This window comes from Mus musculus, chromosome 16, assembly GCF_000001635.26.
Source record: "Mus musculus strain C57BL/6J chromosome 16, GRCm38.p6 C57BL/6J".
In the NCBI taxonomy this organism is placed as follows: Eukaryota; Metazoa; Chordata; class Mammalia; order Rodentia; family Muridae; genus Mus; species Mus musculus.
This window is the reverse complement of record NC_000082.6, coordinates 84788486-84806998: the sequence shown is the minus strand read 5'-3', so window position 1 is coordinate 84806998 and position 18513 is coordinate 84788486. Positions and strand designations below refer to the sequence as shown.

The window sequence follows — 18513 nt, the reverse complement described above, 5'->3', positions numbered from 1 at the left end:
CTGGGCTGTGCCTGGTGTCGTCTCACTCTGGCCTCCTCCAGCCTACACGTTCTTACCTTGGAGAGCCTGTTGGTAGTAGACCAAGGAGACCCCCTGTCCCACCTTCTTCCACTCCAGTCTGGAGGAGGTAGTCTTCTTTGGGGTTTTACAAGCCAAAATAGCCTCTAGGAACAACAGGAAAGAATAGTTTGTTTGTTTTTTTTTAATGGTTCCTATGAGTTTGCACCTTATTTAACTAAGAAAACCCACTAAAACATCTCTAAATTATTATTTTTTTTTCATTTCCATTCATCCACTCATTTCTACCCAGACAAACAAACACATGCATAAGTACATCATGTCTGTAGGGGTCATGTTGATTTAACCCAAAGACGAATTGGGAGCATGACGGCTCTTCTCCGTGATAATTATGTGGCACAATTCTACTTTCTCTAGCTGTGGAATCTGAGTCCTCACCATTGGAATAGGATAGCAGTTCACAGAATTGTGAGTCCTCAAAAGTAGCAACATATGCAAAACATACATGTCTAAACACTGTTTGTGCTTTACAAACAGCAGCCTAGTTAATTATTTACCTGTTATTCCAAATTCCAGCATCTGACAAGTCTACAGTTTGCTGGGAGATGCAGGTAAGATAAGATCATTCTAGGCAAAAATCGATGGGCGTCAAGAGCGGGGTCTAAGCAGACACCAGTAGTATATGTGAAAGTCATGCTGTGGGAGATCAGGCCTGGTCACAGGAGGGTGAGTTCTAGAAAGTTTTTCTTACTCCAATCAATTACAAAAAAATTAAATATTTATTGTTTAATAAGAAATTAAACATTAAAAAAAGAGAGAGAGAGTAGCCTGGACTATAGAGCTAGTTCCAGGATAGCCAAGGCTACACAGAGAATACCTGTCTTGAACAAAACCAAATAAATAAATAAATGAATGAATAAATAAATAAATAAATAAAGGTCTAGGGAGAGAGCTTTGCATTTGCACCTGAGAAAGACACTTATTTCATTCGAGGCTATGCCGGGAAAATGGACAGACGCTCCTCACAGGTTACATTCTCCTCAGCTCCCTTGTGACTCGCTCTATGAATATATTAATATGCGGCTATAATTTATATTGTAGGCTCTTACTGCAAAATGACTGCCTATAACTTTGCCTCAACCTAGATAAACTATTAAAAGATTAATCTTCTCATCAATTTGACTCCAGTGGCAAAGGTCACTTTTATTACAGTGAATTTATGACACTTGCATCATTTAAGAATCCCTGAAACCTCTGAGGGAGTCACCCTTTCTGACTGTCCAAACAAGATGACTAGGAGACAGTAGACCAACACTGGTCTCAATGCTACTCCAAGCTGCCAAGCAGAAAGTCCAGTTATAAATAATTTAGAAGTATGTTTCAACCAGGCTCCTTGGAGTGTCAACTTCATATTTCTGAGTATTTTTTTAACCCCTAAGGCTTGGGGTTTGACCTAAAACAAAACAAGCAAACAACCCCAAAGGATCTTTCACTGAAAGAAAAATTATGTTAAAATTGTTTCTCTATGTCTGATTTTGATGTTTAAGAACATTTAATGCTATTTTTTAACAGTCCCAATTTGATATGCACAGTCACGGACAAAAATATCTATAGGCTTATGTTCAAAATGTTTAACACAGTAGTGATGGCTGTATGACAGGTAAGGGTCACTGTTGTTATGTGCAGCCTTTGCTGTGTGTGTACATTTTCTATTGTCCTTCTACTGACAGAAATAAAATGAAAGGTAGTAGGAGACTGGCTGGGGAAAAGAAAGGCAAGGAAAAAACAGAGCCAGGAGCTTTTTTTAGGATGCTGGAAGCTTTAAGCTTCCGCACCACAGAGTGATCATTTTCAGAGGTGTTTACAACCAGCTACAAAGACAAATGTGTGCTAAGGGACCTGTCTGAGGAAACAGTTCTGTTCTGTTGATTAAGGAGCAAGGGTGGTGACTTCCGGAGGCTTGCGTTTTAGATAGGTTTCCTTCCCGTATTTTTGTTGAGTTTTCCAACAATTACACACACACCCACATTCGTTTTCACTATTTCTCTGTGACTTACTCCTATATCTTAAGAGATAATTTTACACCATGCCACATTATCTTGGATATTTAACCAAACACACATATACACAAATACCATAGCTTTTGGTGAGTTTTTCCTAACTCTCCCCTCACTGTTTCGTGGAAAAAACTGAGAAAATCCTAGTAGAAAATGGGACCCTTTTTTTCTCCCTACCTACTGATTTGACACTTTAGTCTCCTTCTCACTGAGCATATATAATGTGAAGAAGTGATCTATCCAGTTGTCCAAAATATGCTCAGTAATATTGCGTGGCCAACATTGTTCTTGAGCTATGATCAGTGAGTAGAGTAGGAATCCTTTGCCATTTGGTATCTGACGACCTAGCAGAGAAAGTCAGGCTAACAAGCAACAAGTCCGCCAGAAGACTGAAGGAGATGAAAGCAGCATCAGGGAAGAAGAAGAATCTCAGGGACAAGGACACAGTGTACAAATCAAAGATGGCCTCTTTCAGGAGGCAAGGTCAGACCAAAGCTTTAGAAAGCAGGGAACTTAGTCCTAACAGTCTCTGAGAAAAGCGTTCTGCATAAGAGAAGGGTCAAGACCGAGGGCCCAAGTCCTCAGCACCTTGACATTCAATATTAATACAGACAGTTTAAGCACCTGAACCATGAAGCTCACCTCCCAGGATAAAGAACCTAGAGGCCAACTTTCCCTCTTGACTTCAACAAAATTCAAAGCTCACAGCTAGCAGAATTTTCCACATCCGGCTTCTGGGTTGTGGACATGGTAGCTCTCAGCACAGGCCATCAAGTTAGACCTTTGTCACATAAAAGGCCAAAGATGATGTGGCCATCATACTTATATCACTGAAATGATAAACTAATGAGTCATGTCACAATTATATATATATATATATATATATATATATGTGTGTGTGTGTGTGTGTGTGTGTGTGTATATATATATATATATATATATATATATATATATAAATATGCATATTGTTGCAAACATGTATATTGTTTGATGTACATTATATCTTGCATACCGCACATGCTCTATGAAGGGTCTTTGTTGTTCTCATCCATGGGGAAATTAGGTTTAACTGTATGCTTGCCTCCATATGATAGAAGTCCATACACAGTACCACCACGTCTTATACCTACATTGCCCAAACCTGAACTAAAATTTCACCTCTGTTTCTGATAGTAAAACAAACAGTTTTGACATAAATCATATTTTTTCACACAAGACACACTTAATGCACAAAAAGGTGCAAACATTTTCTCCTAAAGTGGATTATGTTGTCAAAACATCTGTCTAATCTTCATCGAAAAAATAATTATTGCTTAAGAAATTAGATATTGTAAAAGACATTAAACGCTGACTAATAGCTTTCGGGTTCAGATGCTGTGGAGAACTGCTCATGAGATGGGCAAGCCTGGCAGTGCTGTCCCAATTTCCAGCTTAATCTGCTTTTGGCCGCCCCATGGGAAGAGAGACAGACCAGCAGTCCTAAGGAACAGGGATTAATTCACAATCTTTTGACATCAGAGAACCATGTTGGGGGGGGGGGACCTGAATGAAATTTGTTCCACATGTACAAATCACAAAATGTCACAGACTTTAAGATTGCTTTTAAAAAAAAATACCCCTAAACAAAAATATGTAAGAAACTGGAAATTGCAGCTGGTCATGGTGGCAGGCAGATTTCTGAGTTCGAGGCCAGCCTGGTCTACAAAGTGAGTTCCAGGACAGCCAGGGCTATACAGAGAAACACTGTCTCAAAAAAAACAAAACAAAAATAAATAAATAAATAAATAAATAAATAAATAAATAAATAAATAAGAGAAAGAAAGAAACTGGAAATTGATTTTTGCTTAATGGAAAGCCAAGTTGGAATAAGCAAGGGACAGATAAAATTGAGTGAAAGAGTGCTCTAAGTAAAAGAACAGAAACAAAGGAAGAAAACAGTAAGCAGTTACCCTGGAGTCAGATTGTCTGTCTGTCTGTCTGTCTGTCTGTCTGTCTGTGCGCACAGGCATCAAGCCCAGAGCTTTGTACATGATAAGCACCGGCCTTGCCATAAAGCAATTTCTCATTGGGCATAGTAACTGCATCCCTGAGATTAACTTTTGATGGCAATAAATTATGGAAGGATCTTTCTATGTTAAAAAATAAAGCACATCTTTAAAAAGTAATGCCAAGGAGGCACAGGACGTCACTTTGGAGTGGAGGAAGCGTTCTGAGTCTAGAGAGGGGTGGTGGCTTCACGAATGTCCTGGAGATACAGAGTACCACTGAAGTGTTTACATTTTAAGATGTCAGTTGGTAAAGTTGTCTTAATTCTGCCTCAGTGTTTCAAAAGTTGTGTAAGAACAAAGGGTGCCATTTTGACATTTTAATAGGGATATTCAAACCCAGCCAGGTACGGCCTGCGGCTGACTGGACCTGACTAGACCTGGGGGAAGCGCCTCTGGGAAAGCTAGAAGAAGTCGGAGCTTCACTTTCTTTGACTCTGGAGGTCACACTCATTGCTTTTCCAGCCTCCTGTCTGGCACACTGCCCAGCTCTGCTTACCCTCCTGCAAGTGCGCCAGACATCAAATCACTCTTGGGCGTTTACTTCCTCTTAGCCACCTTCCTCCTTTGAAACTGACCCACACAAGAAAGTGTGTTGTCTCAGCTTAATTATGTAGTATATAACAACTCAAAGACCTTAACTGAAATAGCCAAGGGCTTTTACCTTTGACCAACCTAATCACACACTGCCTACTGCTGAGGAGACCTAACAGAGCATCTAAGCAACCCTTATCTTGCGAATCTTTGAAGACAGTATGCCTGAAAGCCAAAAGTTCCTCTTCAGGTGAACAGACCAAAACCTGACTGGCTATAACATGGCTGCCAGAGTGGCTACTAGAGAAGCTCCAGGTATAAGATAAATACCATCAAAAGAACACAACAGACCATACAAGAAGAAAAACAAAGGTATGAGCAGGCAGTAAAATGGCTCAGCAGTTAAAAGTCTGGCTACAGAAGCTCGGAGTCCTGAGTTTGGTCTCTGGAATCCACATGAGATAAAAGATAAAACTGACACCAAACACACACACACAAAGAGAGAGAGAGAGAGAGAGAGAGAGAGAGAGAGAGAGAGAGAGAGAGACAGACAGACAGAGACAGACAGACAGACAGACAGACAGACAGAGACAGAGAGACAGAGAGGAGTGGGCAGAAGATCTAAAAACTAGACAGCATCATGCATATAACATTGTCATGAGGTATGCAAACAGATCAGTGCATTTAAACCTGTAGGATACTATACCTTGGAACTCTATTACTGTGACTTCTTGACGGTGGTCTTTTGATGCAGAAAACCCATTTGCCTTATGATCTGAAAGAGTAAAATCAATGGATAATCAATACAGAAGTTTGCTTTCAAATATTTCACTTGGATACAGCATTCTACAAAGCCAGTCTAAACGGGGTAACAATTGTTACATAATTCATACCACATAAAACATAAAATATGAGAACAGGGAAAACATGCCACACAGTCGCTTTCCTCTCTTTGTGGTGGCTTAGGCTTTTAGATATTTCCCAAGCAGAGCAGACATCAGAAGTGCACTCTCCTCAGCCCCTCTGACAACAAGCAAGCCCTTAATTTACCTTATTTGTGCAATATAGTGTCCACCCACCCATTCCTGCATCTATCCACCCACCCACCATCCACCTCCCATCCATCTATCTGCCCATTCACCCACCCACCTCTCCACCCACATATCTACCCACCTACCATTCATCCAGCCTCCCACCCACTCATCTACCCATCCATCTATTCACTCACTCACATATCCATCCACCCACCTATCCATCTGCCCATCCATCCATCCATCCATCCATCCATCCATCCATCCAGAAATAGCTTGTTAAAGAGGACTCAACCATCTTTTTATAATCTTTTATCTTCTCACTGGCTCGATTACCTTTTTTTTTTTTTTTTTTTGCAAACACAAACAACAACAACTCTCTCCTATAAAACCCTTCACAAATCCTTATCACTAGTTCTGATAGCTCTTCTGGGACGAAACTGGCAAACCTCTCTTTCTACTAGACACCTGTATCTCCTTTCTCTACTTCCACCACACATTCATGGGCAAAAGTCACACATCAGCTTGGATGCAAACTTTCTCTTATTTCTACAGATTCAATTACAATGAAGGACATCATCACAGCACACAGGGAGGCTGCTGCCAAAAGCTCGCACATTTTTCAGGATCTATCTGGATCTTTGCATCCATACAGGCTGAGCATCTGCCGCCCACTTCGATGTTTTGGACTTTTTGTCCCTTTTGCCTTTTGCCCTTTGCTACATTCATCGATGTTCTTGGTCTCAAGAGGGCACATAAATACCCAAAATTCAGCATGAAAAAAATAGACACCCCGCGTGGTGGCGCACGCCTTTAATCCCAGCACTCGGGAGGCAGAGGCAGGCGGATTTCTGAGTTCGAGGCCAGCCTGGTCTACAAAGTGAGTTCCAGGACAGCCAGGGCTATACAGAGAAACCCTGTCTCGAAAAACCAAAAAAAAAAAAAAAAAAAAAAAAATAGACACCCCTTGCCTCATCACCTTAAAAAAACAAACCCACAGGTCATGGAAAAATTTGACAGCTTAGGCAAGCATTTGAGAAAACCACCATTACTAAAATACACCTGCTTTCCAGACCTGTGGTAGACAGAGGAAGTGAGTCGGCAGGCTACTCTAGAGTAAAATAATAATGGTTATCATGTATTCAGTTCTTATGTGTCAGGCAAACATCTCCAGTGCTTCCTAAGTATATATTCATTTAACTCCTATGAATTATCTGTGGTTAGAGATTGACTATGAAATGTTCCCCCAGGATAGACACCCAGCTTGTGGTTGTACTTTGGGAGGTCCTGGAAACTTTATTAGGTGTGGCCTAGTTGCAGGAAATTAGTCACTGGTGTGGGGTATTGGAGCTAACTTGCCCTTGGCCTCTTCTTGTCTACTGCTTTCTGTCCACCATGGGTTGAAGAAGGCTGTCCACCCCATAACCGTGCTGCCATAAGGTTCTGCCCAAGCTCTTCGGTCCAGCCAACCATGAAACCATGAGCTAAAATAAGACGTTCCCACCTTAAGGTTTTTCTCAAGTTTCTTGGTTGCAGCTACACCAGTGCCCAATGATGAAGAACCCTGGGATCTCAGAAGGTTCTTGACCAGGGTTTCTCAGTATTGCTATGCTACAGTCTTTAGGGTCAGAGACAGTCTTACACACTGTCCGGTGCTTATACCATCTCTGGCTTCTATCCACTAGAGGCAGGGCTCACCCTGCCCATTGTCCTGACATCTAAAACTATAAAGAGGGATAAATAAATCTGTATCGGAAGTGTGGCGTGGAAATCATTCCTAGATGAAAACTCCTGCTCCAGTCAGGCTAGCTTAAGAACCATGTATAGAAATCAGCCAACAGACTAAAGGGGAACGGAGAATGGTGAGTTCAAGGATGTTAAAGTTCTTCGGAAACTGAAATTTTGTAGTGATGGAAGATAATTTCTGAGAAGGAAAAAAAAACTCTCGTGTGTGATGGCTTCTTCTCTTTTGCCTTTTTTTTTTTCCCCTCAGTAGTAAGGGACACAAACATTAAGGTGTAGAAGGAAGGCAGCAGGCCACTGCGCTCAGTGATAGAGAGGAAGGAGTCAGGGCCACCACAGAGCAAATTTAAAACAATCCTTTTGGCTCCTGTATTTCAAGAACCATGAAAAAGGTCCAGGGAATCTCTTTAAATCTCCTTTCTGCTTTTCCCATGGATTTCCTTCCCAATGCAAGCCTCTCCCCACCCCCTGTGCCTCCCCCAGAGCCCTTTTTTCCTGACAGCTTTCCCTCCCCAGTTTTATTCTCTAGGGTTCAAAGACAGAGCGTGGACCTTCAGAGAGCAGAAGATGGGTCAAGGCTACAGCTAAACCAGATTTTCATAAAGGAGCATAGGAAAAGGCAGGGCGTCCTTGTGTTGTCCTCCATTTAATGAGAGCAGCTCTGGATATATCTGTAATAATCATGACTCCAAACTTGAAGAGTTTTGAGACTTACAAAGGACATTTTGAAACATCTGAGTTAGTGTCCCACAGCAGGTCTTGGTCCCGACTAACAAATCCTGTTGAGTTTTGAAGTATGTTAACTGGGCTTTTTAGACAAAACAATAAAGACTGATATTCTCTGGATATCAGTTAAAGGGGAAATCTGAGCAGAAGCGGGAGAGATAATTCTTGCTTCCCTTCACATTATCCTGGCTTTGAACTCTCCAAACTCCACATGCCTACCGAGAGTGTTTAATTTCTTCAGCTGCCTTGAAGATTGTCATTTATCCAGGGACACTTCAATACAATCTGAGACTGGGAGGCTTGGAAGCTAGGTTATATAACTCAAAATAGGAACATGATCTTCTTCTTCTTTTTTGTCAATTCTAATTTTCTACTTAACAAAAACTTGTTTTAAAGAATATTTTTAAGCCGGGCAGTGGTGGCCCACATCTTTAATCCTAGCACTTGGGAGGCAGAGGCAGGCAGATTTCTGAGTTTGAGGCCAGCCTGGTCTACAGAGTGAGTTCCAGGACAGCCAGGACTACACAGAGTGACCCTGTCTCAAAAAGAAAAAAGAAAAATATATTTTTAAAAATTTTCAAAGGTCACTAAAAGTTCTATGGAAAATAACAACTTTATTCACAAGTTGTACTCACTCATAAGTTTTACATGCACAGATTTGAAATTTTAAAACCTTTATAAATTTATTAATTCATTTTAATTATGAATTTGATTGAGTCTTATAATTGCATACATCAAGAGGAATTGCATACACATAAAATAAAATATGATCATATCCATCTCCATTTACTCCCCTCTAAATCTTCCTGTATCCCCAAAACATATCCTCCCCCCTTCTAACTACATGTTCTGTGAATGTGTGTGAACTGGTGAGCTAAGTTTGATTCCAGAACCCCATAGTAGAAGGAAAAAACAGACACACATTTACACATATACACACACACACACAATGAAAAAGTTTTACTTTGGCCTATAATAGACTTGGGTTGTGTTTTTTTTTTTTTTTAAGATTTATTTATTTATTAAATGTAAGTACACTGTAGCTGTCTTCAGACACTCCAGAAGAGGGCATCAGATTTCGTTATGGATGGTTGTGAGCCACCATGTGGTTGCTGGGATTTGAACTCGGGACCTTCAGAAGAGCAGTCTGCGCTCTTAACCACTGAGCCATCTCGCCAGCCCCTGGGTTGTGTTTTATAGACATTAGTCTTCCCACAAATCTGGACTTCCTTTGTGTTATAATTTTGATTGGAGATGATAAATAATAATAAAATATCCAACCGATAGCAGTGGTGATGGATACCTGGTGAGTTTTTTGTCCTAATGAGCATGAGTGTTCTTCTGCTTCACTGTGCGCTGTGCTGTCAAGGCTGGGGTCTTCCAGATTTTAAGTTGTCCCTTTGATTCCACCACAGATCCCGTCGTGAACATCCCAAACAGCCGATTCACCTCAAATATGACAAGTGATCTTTCCCATGCCATACTTGGCATAAAAACCTTTGCTACAGTTTTTTAATATTTGGTTTGAGTGATTTTGAAACTTGGGAATTTCCTCTGGTTGCGCACACTATCGTGATGTCCTTTAATTGTTTCAGGACACAGATCCTAAAGTCCCAGAGATTCAAATACGTGCAGATGTTCATCAAGCCATTTTTTAAATCTGCTGTTTGACTGCCCCGAGCACCTGTCTGTTTTGCATGAGCCCCCTAGGATGGTGATGTCCTAGGACCATTTTTTAAATGAGAGTACGTCAGAGAAGTGACTTTATCAAAAGAAAAAGGAAATTATAATTCCTGGATTTACGAGAAATGAGGGCAGCTAAATGTGAATGATCTTTGCCTACTGATCACAACCATGACAGGCCAACAATGCCAGACCATTGTTTCCACGTTCTGCCCTTTAAAATAAATGGTTCTTGTTCTTTCAGCTTCCTGAAGACTAATCAAAGGAAACCTGAAGCAACAATAAGCAGGGCAGACTCCCTTGGCTTGCAGAAGCCTTCCGTAAGCATTTCTGTCAGTCGACTATGACTGGTACCACACGTGGGAAATGCAAAGGCTCACATTCTTGAAGTCTTCATCTCACCAGAGACTTGCAACATAAAATATAGACAACCCTCTACGTTAGCGATCGAAGTTCGATAGACCTCAGTCCTCAGTGTTTTAAAGGTGGAATTATCAGACCACAGTCTTTGGAGACCATCTATCCAAGGAAGCCCTAAGGTAGTCTGGGGTAGAACTGGGGAGCTAAATAAACCTGTTAGTAAGAAGCCCATAATGATATGCTCTGTGAAAGACAGTGTAAGAAAGTGTCCTCCTAAAGCTAGGCGCATAGCTACATAAGAGCACCTGCCTAGCATATACTGGGCCCTTGGTTTAATTCCTAGTACTGTGAAGAAATAAAAAGGAAATAAACTATTCTTGAAAATTTTACAAAAATGTGCTTATCAACAGGCCCACCTGCCAGCATGCTCCACCTGCCACCGTGCTCCACCTGCCACCGTGCTCCACCTGCCATTGTGCTCCACCTGCCAGCACCACTAGTATTTTCTTTCTTTCTTTCTTTCTTTCTTTCTTTCTTTCTTTCTTTCTTTCTTTCTTTCTTTCTCTTTCTTTCTTTCCTTCCTTCCTTCCTCCTTCCTTCCTTCCTTCCTTTCGTTCTTTCGTTCTTTCGTTCTTTCTTTCACTAGTATTTTCTTAAGCAAAGTTAAGTGCTTCTTATGGCCTAGGCTTCCTAGGCTCTCTCTCCATCCCCCCTTTTTTTCTTTCCTCCTACTCCCTAGATCTAGTATGGTTGAATGACTGTGAGAGAGATGCCCATGTTATCTAACTTCTAATTCCTACCTCATGGGGATACTTTCTAGCCACATAGGTAGATAGTGTCCATAATAAATTCTACAGTGCGGGCTTCCTCCTGATGGACCAGTGCAATGTGTCCAGGCACTGCAACCATTACCAGTTATTCTAAAAATACATAATGACTTAAATATTTATTTTAAACTATAAGATAATTTATGTCCAATTTCATAATGATTTTATACAAGATACTGCCTGTACTTCACTTTTAATATAAAAAAACCCCATCATACTTCATCATTTGAATCATGTTTTCAATGAAGTATATTAATTTAAATAATACAGTAGTTTAAAATCATTGTAGTATAAAGTAGATATTTATTCTTCATCCCAGCAGGTTATCTGAGATAAGGAAGAGAGAAATAAAGAACTTTTATTCTTCAGTTGTGGGGCCAAGGGGTGGAGAGGAACAGGGTCTCCTCCAAGGAGGCAGGACGTTAGGGGGAGCTGTTCACTGTAGTGGAAATAATCATGTCTGCCTTGTGTGTGTGTGTGTGTGTGTGTGTGTGTGTGTGTGTGTGTGAACTTCTGCCAGTGGTTTTGAAATACGTCCATAAGAATTGACGATGTAGCTAACTTTAAAACAACCATTGACCTCAAACCATCAGGCCTACATAACAACTTTTTGCTAATTTTCCTACTTAATTCCAAAAAAGAAAAACTTGGCCCAGTGAAGAAGCCAACAGAGGCCGTTCCTAACACCTGCTGATGAAATGCTGGGGTGGAATCCAACACTTTGTCTTGATAAAAAGAGTTATCAGGTACAAGCTTTCAAAAATGAAATCTGAATGGGAATGGCTGAGGCAAGGCAGACATGTTAGTGATTTAAAAGTATTAAGATAAGATTAGGACCTTTTCCTGTTTAAATAAGTTCAATCTAAGTGGCTGTCTTAGTCAGGGTTTCTATTCCTGCACAAACATCTTGAGCAAGAAGCAAGTTGTGAAAGAAAGGGTTTATTCAGCTTACATTTCCACATTGCTGTTCATCACCAAGGAAGTCAGGACAGGAACTCACACAGGGTAGGAACGTGGAGATGGGAGTGGATGCAGAGGCCATGGAGGGGTGCTCCTTACTAGATTGCTTCCCCTGGCTTGCTCAGCCTGCTTTCTTATAGAATCCAGGACTACCAGCCCAGGGATGGCACCACCCACAGTGGGCCCTCCCACCCTTGATCACTAATTGAGAAAATGCCTTACAGCTGGATCTCCTGGAGGCATTTCCTCAAGGGAGGCTCCTTTCTCCGTGATAACTCCAGCTTGTGTCAAGTTAACGCACAAAACCAGCCAGTACAGTGGCCATATATTAAATGTTTTTATTTCACTTGCAAGCCATCTTTTAAGTAAATGGGATTAAGAGAAGTACAGTAGTCAAAGATGATTCTTAAAGTCAAAGAAGTAAACATAGCCAGAAGTTTAAGATCAGTCTGAGCAAAATAATGAAACTACACTTCTCTCTCTCTCTCTCTCTCTCTCTCTCTCTCTCTCTCCCTCCCTCCCTCCCTCCCTCTTTCTTTCTTTCTTTCTTTCTTTCTTTCTTCCCTTTTTAAAGATTTACTTATTTATTTTATGTGTATGAGTACACTGTAGCTGTACAGATGATTGTGAGCCTTCATGTGTTTGTTGGGAATTTTTAGGACCTCTGCTTGCTCCGGTCAACCCTGCTTGCTCCGGTCAACTCGGCTTGCTCAGGCCCAAATATTTATTTATTATATACATGAGTACACTGTAGCTGACTTCAGATGCACCAGGAGAGGGCATCAGATCTCATGATGGGTGGTTCAAATCCCATGTGGTTGCGGGGGTTTGAACTCAGGACCTTTGGAAGAGCAGTCGGTGCTGTTAGCACCCAGAACGGGACTTCTCTGATCTTTCTTCCCATTGATCTTGGGCTTACCTCCTCTTCTCTATCCATTTTTCTTTTCATAATGATGTGATCCAGCAATTCTAACCTTGTAAGCACCAACATGTGCCATAAATATTTATCTCCCGTCTAGACATCTTTGCTGAACTCTGGGCTCAGATACAAGTGTCTATTCAACCTCGGCACTTGAAGACTTTAGACATTCCCAACCCTGTATCTAAATATTATCTTCTAAGCGTACTCCATCTTTCCCACCCTAGACAGTGGCACTCTTAACTGCTGCAGTTGCTCTGTCCAAAATTTGGGAAGTTTTCCTTAATTATTCCACTGATTGAAAACAAATTCAACCTATTAGTTAGTAAGCTCTCTTCACTCCACTTTGGAAGTGCAGGTACAACCTGAATGCTTCCGACTGTTCCGACTCCCACCAATAAGGTCTGAGCAGGAAGCGCTCTTGCAGTAGCCTGGGCGTGTCATTCTGCTTTTCTTCTCTCCTCTCCACAACACATTGGCTGTAGAGGCTTTCTCTGACGCCATCACAAGAAAGGCTTCGCTGGTGGAAGTCAAGGGAGGGGAGTACCGGTACATGCGCGTGTATGCACGTGAGTGTGGAGTACAGAGGCTGACCTTAATTACTGTGCCTCGGAAGCTTTGAACCTTGTCTGTAGAGAGACGGTCTGTCACTGGAACCCGGAGCTCGACAATTCAGCTAGAATGGCCAACCACTGAGTTCCAGAGATCTTCTTGTCTCTGCCATTCTGGGGCTAGGACTACGAGTGTGACTCACCAAACCTGACTTTTTATGTTGTCACAAGGAGTCAAACTCAAGTCCTCGGGCTTGAACGTAAGCACTCAGATTTCCTCAGCCCAGGTGCTCTCTGTAAAAGACGCTGACTACTCCCTTTGAAACAATATATATATATATATATATTCAAAAACTAAATGTGACATTCCTTAAGGTTAAGTAGAAATAGGAAGAAAACAAAACAGTAGACATTTCAATTAATCAATGATCATTCATGATTATACTGGAAAATTATATCTTAGAAAGTTATATTTAGATTCGATCAAGAGGATCAAAAACCCTTCCAAATAAAATTAAGAATCTCATCACTACAGATATTAAAATAGAAATTTGTATATTTAGTTAGATGAGACCTACAAAATTGCTTAGAGGTTAAATAGTGCAAATTACAGGCTTTAATAATTACACACTTTTCCCTTACATGAATATGCAGTTGGATTTGGGAAATCACAAGGATTGAAGGGCATGTGAGGGGAATTCTTCATTTTGATACAAGATTGATCCACTAAATGCTGATTAAAATCCCTGCCGCTGCCCAGTAAATGCACAGCATCTACTTACTGCGATGGTGCTCAAATAATTCTCCCAAAAAGCACAACACTCCCTCCTTTTTAAAAATTTAATCATTTTGCCTTTTAAGGATGGCTGGATTTTTTAAATGACTTATTTATTTTCATTTTATGTGTATGAGTGTCCAAGGAAACCAGATTCCCTGCAATTTAAGTTACAGCTGGTTGTAAACCCCCATGTGAATGCTACGAACTGAACCTGCATCCTCTCCAGTGTGCTTAGCTGCTGAGCCATAGCTTCAGAGCATACATTTATTTTATTTGGGAGGCACATACATGAGTGCTGAATTCACACCACTCCTATCTTCCTCCCCCATCCAACTGTTTACCTATGCCCCACCCTAAAATTCACAATCCTCTTTTCTATTATCATTCTTTGATGTATATATATATATATATATATATATATATATATACACACACACATATATATATATACACACACACATATGCACATATGTATACACATATATACAGAGTCTAACATTGCCTGCATGTCCATGTATCCAGGGATGACCCCATAGGATTGAACAGTCTATATGGGAGCTTGTTCCTGTAAGAGACTAGTTCTTCCTCTTCAACAGCCACTGACTACCTATAGCTCTTCATGTAAGAATGGGACCTATGGAGTTTCCCCTATCTGTATTACCATACCAAATGGCCAACACTCTCTGTCTCTTGTTGATAGCTCCTGGTTTAATTCATGAACACACTTTTACCTAGAAAACCTTGAGAATTTTTTTCATGAAACTTTTTAACCTACATGGTAATAGAACATGACTTTAAGTTGATTTTTAAAGAGTAAAACCCATCCTTTTCACTATGTTCTGTGGGATCTACTTGTTTTCATAATTACAAAAGGCACACTGTAGAGGACACAGGATTTATTCACAGTCACTGTTTGTACAGTTTGAGGCTTTTTGACTCTTATTTTCTGTCTGACCATTCCGGATTTTTAATCTAAGCCACATAAGGGATCACATTTCCACCTGAGAAAATGTTAAATAATTTTCATTTATTTAACCAGGATAATTACTGTATATTTCAATATTTAGTTTTCAAGGATGTACTATTATATTTTAAAATTATCTTAAAATCTTTAAGGAAATCTTTGACAATACATACATATTATTAAGTCATCCTCTGAGTTCTTCTACTTTAAAAGATGCTACACAGGTAGTCATAATAATTAAACTGCAATTGTCTGGACCCAAGTTAGAAATCCTGGACACAATACTTAAAAATATTTCCAAGTACTTTCTTATTTATCCTGTTGCCACAGAAACTAAAGTTGGGAAGTGGTAGAATACAAAAGACATTGTGAAATATGACCAAAGGGAATTAGTGAAAAAAGATATCCTTTGTTTCAAAATGCAGCTTCCTTCCCTCAGATAACACACTGCAGCTGTAAAACTTTGCACATATATAGACGTAAGAAGATGTAGGGGAGCCAGGGAGATGGTTCATGGGTAAGGGCACTTGCCATATCTTAGTTTGTATCTTAGTTTGGTCCTAAGAACCCTCACAGTACAAAAAAAGAAGTGATGAATTGAATGGAAGTTGTGTGTGTGTGTGTGTGTGTGTGTGTGTGTGTGTGTGTATGTATGGGGGGGGGAGAGAGAGAGAGAGAGAGAGAGAGAGAGAGAGAACAAACCTAGGAAACCTATGCCATAAAAAACACTTAACTTTGTTTAAGAAAATATTAATAGGTGCCATGTGGTGCTGACAAGTGGAGCACACTGGCAGGTGGAGCACACTGGCAGGTAGAGCACGTTGGCAGGTGGAGCAAGATGGCAGGTGGAGCTCAATGGCAGGTGGAGCACAACTGAGATGCCTCTTCCACCCCACCCCTTTATGCTCTCTTGATGCTCTTTAGTACCCATTCTTCCTCTACTGTTCTTCTGTGAGTTGGGCATATCCTCTCTCTGACTCATTCTGCAAATCTTTCTCTGACTCATCACTTTGTCTGCCCCTCAATTAGAGGTCACTTTCAGACACGGCTGCTTCCTTCTACAAACTAACCTTATCTTCAGTGTTAGAGATTAAAGATATGTACTAAGGGCATGTCTGTATTCCAGTCATGTCATACTGTATTCCTGGGTGTGTCTGAGTTGTGGCTGGATCATATCTTTGGATGTGATCCATTTCCAGAGAAGCCATGTTGTTGGATTAAAATTCCTCTACTTCAAGAAAAGATTTTCTGAAAAAGAAAATATTAATGTTTTCTTTAATATATATCTTTAATGGCCTTTTTCTACTTCCCTTTTAATATGATCTGTGATCCTATTAGATGACATAATTGAATAATAAATCTCTCAAAATATTGGATGTGCTTATATCTAGAAATTCCATTTAGTTAAATAGTTCCTACAATAAAATATTTATTGTCGGTTTATGGCTTGTGCTTCATTTTAATATTGCTTTGAGATTGGTTTGTGAATACAGAAGACATTTAATTATGTTAAGAGACAGCTATGGTCCAAAAATACTTAGTGCTCAAAAATATTTTAAGGATGCACTAAGATATTTTAAACCATCTACCACATTCCTAAGTAGAGTCCTCTATTACTAGAACAGAACATGAGTCATGCACAGTTACAGCATCTCTGCAGATACTCGTGCTGACTATAAATCTACATGTGGAAAGATTCTAGCCATTGCTTTCACATTGATAAGGAACACCAAAGATAAACACCTTCACTTCTTCTGAAATCTCAGCCTCCTCCCTTTCCTCATGCTTCCCAGAATATTCCTCATACTCTAGATCAAAGGGGAGCATGGCGCTCTCATTTACGAAGCAGTGAGATACAATCATTTCACGTGCCCAAGCGTCATGCTGACGTGAGACGGAAGAATGAAAGATCCCTCTGAAGGATATTCTGAACACTGGGACACATGTTACATTGGTGACTTCTTTGCCTTTAGTCCTCTGGGTGCTCCTTCCTTCATGTGGCCACCCCTTTCCCTCCCTTCTCCCTGACCTGCAGACAAGTGGCTTCACAGAATTCCTGTCAAGTGACCAGGACATTGGTATTGTGAGTATGTTATTTCTCTGCACTCTTTCCTGCTTCCCTTCATTCTTCCATGATCTTTAACCAAGCACATCCCCTAGAGTGCAGTTTTGTTCCTGCTAATCATCCCATGTTCCTCTATAGAGTGCTCTCATATGTCTGTCTTCATCTACCACCTTAAAACAGAGGGTGTGTATAGATGACCACTTCTCATCCTCTGTGTCACAGGCTTGGGACCCAAAGATACTGTTCCATGCTGCTGTTTGAGGAATTAATTTTAGAGATCTTAGGTAAAGTTAAGTTTCTGGACTTCACTGTAGAAAATAATATCAAGACCAGCCAGTATAAAGTAGACTTGGAGTTTATGAAGAGATTTTTAACAGAGATTTAAGCACAAGAGTGTGGGGAAGAGAGATGCTCAGATTTGGGGGTGGGGGGCATGCCCATATATAGGTGTGGCTTTCTCAACAAAAAGAATGGGGCTTAAAGTGTCTTAGTCATCACTATAAGTACTATTTTGGGGGCTCCCATGTTATGTCTCGAAGAGTTGCTAAGCCCCCAGTCTTCACCATTAATGAGATTATGGGGTAGTTCCATAGGTATGTTGGATAGGACTGCAGCCTGATAAGGAAATATCTCGAGTCATAAGAATTGCACACGGAGCCGGGCGTGGTGGCGCACGCCTTTAATCCCAGCACTCGGGAGGCAGAGGCAGGTGGATTTCTGAGTTCGAGGCTAGCCTGGTCTACAAAGTGAGTTCCAGGACAGCCAGGGCTATACAGAGAAACCCTGTCTCGAAAAACCAAAAAAAAAAACAAACAAACAAACAAAGAATTGCACACGGGCCTTGATGTGCCCTTTACCGTTGCTGTTTCTTGTGAGATTCCTAAAACATAACAGGTTTCCATCTGGGAAAGGAGAAGAGTCACATATACATGGGCCTTAAGTATTCATTGCTGTTTAAACATTACATTGGAAACAGCTCTGCATAAAGGAAACACTGTGACTATCGTCAGCCTTCACAGCAAATCTTCTGCTAGAACTCACGACTCTTGGCTTCTAAGGCTTCGGCCACATTCTACTAGGATGAGGGGCTCCTTTTCTTTCCGTGACTTCCTAATTTTCTGTCTTTATCCTATCTCGTTTCCAATGACCCACACAGTTTCTGAAATAGAAAAAAATATCCATTCCTTATCCACTAAATGCACACCATCTTTCCTCTGGTTCTATGCATTTACAGCCCCAGAACTTCTATTTT

General features: G+C 40.6%; 1 protein-coding gene across 2 annotated transcripts in view; it reads right to left on the bottom strand.

The window, feature by feature from the left end:
* Window positions 1-18513, bottom strand: part of Jam2 (junction adhesion molecule 2) — a 52258-nt gene that overhangs the window by 19382 nt on the left and 14363 nt on the right. The window contains exons 1-3 of one of the 2 annotated variants that reach the window (XM_006523075.4): window positions 13269-13654; window positions 5361-5429; window positions 57-164 (exon numbers count right to left, since the gene is read on the bottom strand). In XM_006523075.4, the coding sequence (XP_006523138.1) occupies window positions 57-164; window positions 5361-5429; window positions 13269-13458 (367 nt within the window). In that variant the 5' untranslated portion in view covers window positions 13459-13654. Of the gene's footprint in view, window positions 1-56; window positions 165-5360; window positions 5430-13268; window positions 13655-18513 lie in introns of those variants that run through there. The other variant, NM_023844.5, reaches the window with a different exon arrangement.